The 4,842-nt window shown below is 38.8% G+C and overlaps 1 protein-coding gene across 1 annotated transcript in view; it reads right to left on the bottom strand.

Annotated features, from left to right (window-relative positions):
• Positions 1 to 2,238, bottom strand: part of GCC2 (GRIP and coiled-coil domain containing 2) — a 28,134-nt gene extending 25,896 nt beyond the window's left edge. Inside the window, exons 1-3 of the mRNA XM_017737065.1 lie at positions 2,142 to 2,238; positions 1,399 to 1,483; positions 277 to 344 (exon numbers count right to left, since the gene is read on the bottom strand). Of these exons, the coding sequence (XP_017592554.1) occupies positions 277 to 344; positions 1,399 to 1,483; positions 2,142 to 2,183 (195 nt within the window). The 5' untranslated portion in view covers positions 2,184 to 2,238. The remainder of the gene's footprint in view (positions 1 to 276; positions 345 to 1,398; positions 1,484 to 2,141) is intronic.
• Positions 2,239 to 4,842: the final 2,604 nt, after the last annotated feature.

Genomic DNA, 4,842 nt, shown 5'->3' with positions numbered 1-4,842 from the left:
TTTCAAGCACTGAAGTGCTGTGATAAGTTCTGCCTGGAAAGTGTACTACTCTGTACTATTCCTCACAGAATCAATAGTGTTTGCTGGCAAGTGGAGTAAGGACATGAGGGGAGAAGGAATAAAAAAGGTTTTAGGAAGTGTCTTGGATTCCTGCAGATTGATTCCATTCAATTTGAATAACAGTTTTCAAGCTATTTACTATTTAACAAATTATTTCTGTGGATGTACGTAAGCTAACTTTAAGTAATACAGTAGAAACCCATTACGTATTCCTACCTGAATAATATCATCAGCTCCTGCAGTAGCTGCTTTAGATCTGAGTTCTTCAATTTCTTTCTCCAGTTCTTAAAATGTAAAGAAATTTCACAGTATGAATTGATGCTGCATCACAGTAGCAAATTTCTAGTAAATCCAGTGCCTGACAACACTTTTGTTCAAATCAGAGATGTCTTTTACTTCATCAGTTTTTGTTTGTTACTGAGTGATAGACAGGACTAACAGAAAGAGACCAAATATTCAGTACTACTTCTCCAGTCCTGACACTGAGCATGGTTCCCTGAGGAAGCAAAACCTCCTTCTTTGGATAGAGGGACAACAGATAGAAATTCTTTTGATGATCATCTTACCTTCTATTTCATGGTCAATTTAAATCAGAGGAAAGATACTCAGTTTCTACTGGTTCTCTAAAAATAAGCAGCAAGCAGAAGAACAAGATCTTATGAATAACCACACTGAGGAAAAGCCTGGTATAGCCCATCCCTATATCCTTATTGTTTCACTGGGCAGCTCCCAGCAGTCAGCATAATTGTCATTTCAAACAAGGGGAAGTGACACCAGTCCAAGTAGTGGGCCATTGGAGGAAAAGGGACAGCAGAGAGAAGGACAGCATGTGAGAGCACAGATTTACACATACTTTTTGTTGTTAAGCACAAAATTTTGTTTGATATATTTTACAATTTCTTGTTAAAGCAACAAATGTTCAAATATAAAGTAGCAAACTATCTTAAAGAAGCCATTGTACTCTACAACAGTACTATTCATGAAAAAAAAAATCAGACATTCTTCCTCCCATCTGCTGCCTGAAAAGCAACCTGCACGGGGAACAGACAATGACAAATCCCACTAAAACTTTTACACAAGCTACACTGTTCCATCATGCCATACTGTCAGACCAAAATTAATGTAATACCTGGCAAAAGCAATACTTCTTTTCCTCTCTTTCTTAATCAAATTACTTCAGCCCTTATCCTCCCACCATAAACAGCAAAATTGAACAAAAATAAAATCTAGGATTTTTCCCTAGAATTTAGATCTACTTATCAAAACCACACAGTGATATTTGAAAAGGTCAGGTAGTGTCAAGCATTCAGCCAGAAATTGTTCTTTCCAGAAAGATACCTGCACATCTTGACTTCACTTTCTGTATTAGCATCATTTGCTTTTTTGCAAATTTGATGAGGTCTTCTTTGGGCAATGTGTCCAGCTGCAAAAAAAAGTATGTATCAGAGAAACTGGTTTCCTTTAACCCGGAGAGAAATAGAGACAAGGCATTTTAGCATCTCACTTCCAAGAAGCTGAATTTTAGGACAAGAAACTCTTACCACACATTTGCAAGAAGAACAACATTTCAAAGAAGAATAACAGTACAAGTTACTGCTATTTTGTTATCCAATTCTGTTATTTCAAGTACAGTAACAGAAACTACTCCTAATTCTGTACTTTTCTGAAACAACTCTGGAGCAGACAATTGGGCAGCATCAGTTAGGAAAATTCATTTGGCAAGGATGGCAATTCAATAATACAATTTGAACAACATTTTGAAAATAGCATGTTGACCTAACATTGTCACTGTTTAAATTTACTTCCAACATATGCAAAGATGTCTGTGTCCATTATGAAACATGCTGCCAAAACTGCATGCTATTAATTTATCAAATATAACAGGAAGTGAACATACCAAAAAGATTTTTTTCCTCATGGTTTCCAAAACACTTTATCTTAATGTTTATAAGTTAATTTTTCCTGTCTAGAAGAAATGTTAAAAATATCTTTGTCTTCCTATTAGTCATGGCTCGCAGGCTAAGCTGTAACCCTTGCAGCTACTGGTATCCAAATAAATTAGGTTTGTGAGGACTGATTACCTTTGATTTGCCTGGTCCTGGTGTGCCAGAAGACGCCACCATCTCCTGCCCAGCATCTTGAACCTAGCACAAGATAAAGTACAATTTGCAGTAACTAACTTTTCAGTGTAAGACTACCAAAGGAACTAATTGAAAGTCTTCAAACACTGAGACTAACTGAATATAGCAAGAGAACGAGAAAAAAATTAAAATAAAATTTTAAAACAACAAATATTTGTAGGATTAGTTAGAAGCATAATGGAAAAACATCTACTGTGATTATTAGAACAGCAGAATAGAAAGCTCCCAATGTCCAAACCAGTATGATCTTATGATTCCATTACTGAATTGACATCTAGAACTGATACAGTATTGCAAATTAATTTTATTTACAAGCCGTTTCAAAAGCATGACTCACTATCTTGTTCTTAAAAGAACCATTTAAAAAAAAAGACAACAAAAAAAAAAACTTGTAGAGGAGTTGCAGTTAAATCAAACCTTGGGAACTTCTGAACCACATAAACTCCTAATCTTTTTTTGTTTCCTTCTTAAACACACCGGTTTATCACTACAATTGTTAGCATATCAAATATATTCCAAAAGACTCAGCAAAGTCAGGGCTCATTTGAACAAATTATAAACCCACTCTTCTTTCTTTTTTCCTTACACATACTAGTTCCCACTAAGATTGCTGGCCTGACAAACATATCTGAAAAGGCTCTGCAAATTCTGGGTTCCCTATTCCTCACATACACATAAAATGCGTTCGACTGTAAACTTCCACAGATCTAATCTGGGAGACTGTTACTTTACAGTGGTTTATATGGGATATGCTTATGTATCATCAGGAACACAAAGAAACATATACAGCCAGAATGCTGTGAAGGAAAAGGGAACAGACACTTCCAATATATTAGGTATAGCATTTCCAAGCCTCAACCTTTACCCTGCTTTTTCCTTCATACTATCATATGTGCATAGGTATAAAAGTGGAGACGTGTATATAGAAATCTTTGTACTTTTATATATCTAGATGTTTGTGTGTGTGTGTGTATGTATGTATACACACATACCTTCACTTTTATTTTGCTACTCTCTTCATTCTGCCAAAGAAATCAAAACCCTTATGGTAGAAACTCAGGAAGAACCAAACTAGATCTAAACACTAAGAGAATGGACAATCACTAAGAATTCAGAGAGAACAGGTGATACAGATAAGAAAAAGCATCACCTTTAGAAACATGAGGTCAAGTACAGACAAAGGACAAAGGCAGTTATAGTTATCTATGTGTTTGGGGTTTTTTTTAAGATGGCAAAAGCAAACTTATTAGAAAATAATGTGCTGGTACATCATTAGGAAAAAAAAGCTATAAAGTTTCAGATTTTCTTAGCATGTAAAACTTTGTCAACATTTACACTCCTAATATTTTAGCACTTGGACAGCATAATGAATTACAACAAACTGCATGTACTGTTCAGAAAATGACAGCTCACCACTCTTCATACTACAGTAAGATCAGATGAATTTTCTTCTCACAATACTTTTAACTCTTTTAAGCTAATCACAGAGAGGCAGAACCACATACCGTGTGAAACAATGCATCCAGTTTTGCTGTTCTGGTAACAGAAACCAGAAGCAGCTCATGTAGAGGGCTTCACCCACTTGAGTTAGAAGAAAAATGAGGAAGATGAGCTACCAAAACACCCTGAATTTTTATTGGTTAGGTGCATCCAAGCTGCGAGCCTGCAGCTACTAAGTATGCTTTTAAGCCCAACGCAATCCTGCATGGTTTCTAGTCCACCATTCTGAAATCAGGATGCTTCCATAGTATACCGATATACGTATATATATATATACACACACAATCTTTTTTTTTTGGTTTTGTTTCAAGCCTACTTTAGCCCCTACACTAAGGGGTTTCCATAACACACTTCGAGATGACCTATGTATTTTAACTGCTATCTATCCCTTACTTTTGCAGTAGCCTAACATACTCTTAGAAAGCCTAACCAATGCATAAATGCAATAACAGCAGCCTTTGCTGTGAACTGTGGCAGTAATGGCCATCACGAACAGCAATTTTCTGAGCAGTGTGCAACTATTAGACATCACCAACTCTAAGTGTACCAAGTCCCATCCAAACGCATTTTGAATCGTGATCGCTTCAACAACCAGTGGCACTGAACCCCTATTAGAGTGACTTCAGCAGCACAGACACTACCAGGAGAGTTAATTTAATGTGTGAACTTAAAACTCTTCAATGTTGCCTTTGGATTTGCCTTGGTGTTTATGAAAGCTACACTAGATACAGACACTTCAGTGGGTTTATTTGCTTGTGTTGGTAGGTGTTTCACAGTTGACGTACTGCTAACACATCGGGTCACCTCGGTGGAAAAGGAGCCCTTGTTCGCCCGTGGGTGCTTCCACACAGTAACCACTCGACGCCCCCGCCGTGTGTCACCCGGGTGTCGCTCCCATCGAGTCAGCAGCGCCTGCTCTCCCCAGCCCGAGCCAGCAGGGCAACGTCCCCACCTTCTAAGCAGGCGGGGCACTAAGCAACCTCTCTTGTAGCCCTCACCGGCGCTCGCATTTCCGCGGGGCAGAGGCAGCGGCAGGGCCTCCCTTCCCTTCCCACCCCGGCCCCCGGCCTCCCTTACAGCTGCCGTCCGCCAGGGCTGCGCCACCCGCTACGAGGCCGCGGCCGAGGGGGCCGCGCCGCCC

The sequence above is a fragment of the Corvus brachyrhynchos genome, unplaced genomic scaffold, assembly GCF_000691975.1.
Source record: "Corvus brachyrhynchos isolate BGI_N302 unplaced genomic scaffold, ASM69197v1 scaffold83, whole genome shotgun sequence".
NCBI classification, from domain to species: domain Eukaryota; kingdom Metazoa; phylum Chordata; class Aves; order Passeriformes; family Corvidae; genus Corvus; species Corvus brachyrhynchos.
Note: the sequence above shows the minus strand (reverse complement) of the source record. Positions and strands in the feature narration are given on the sequence as shown.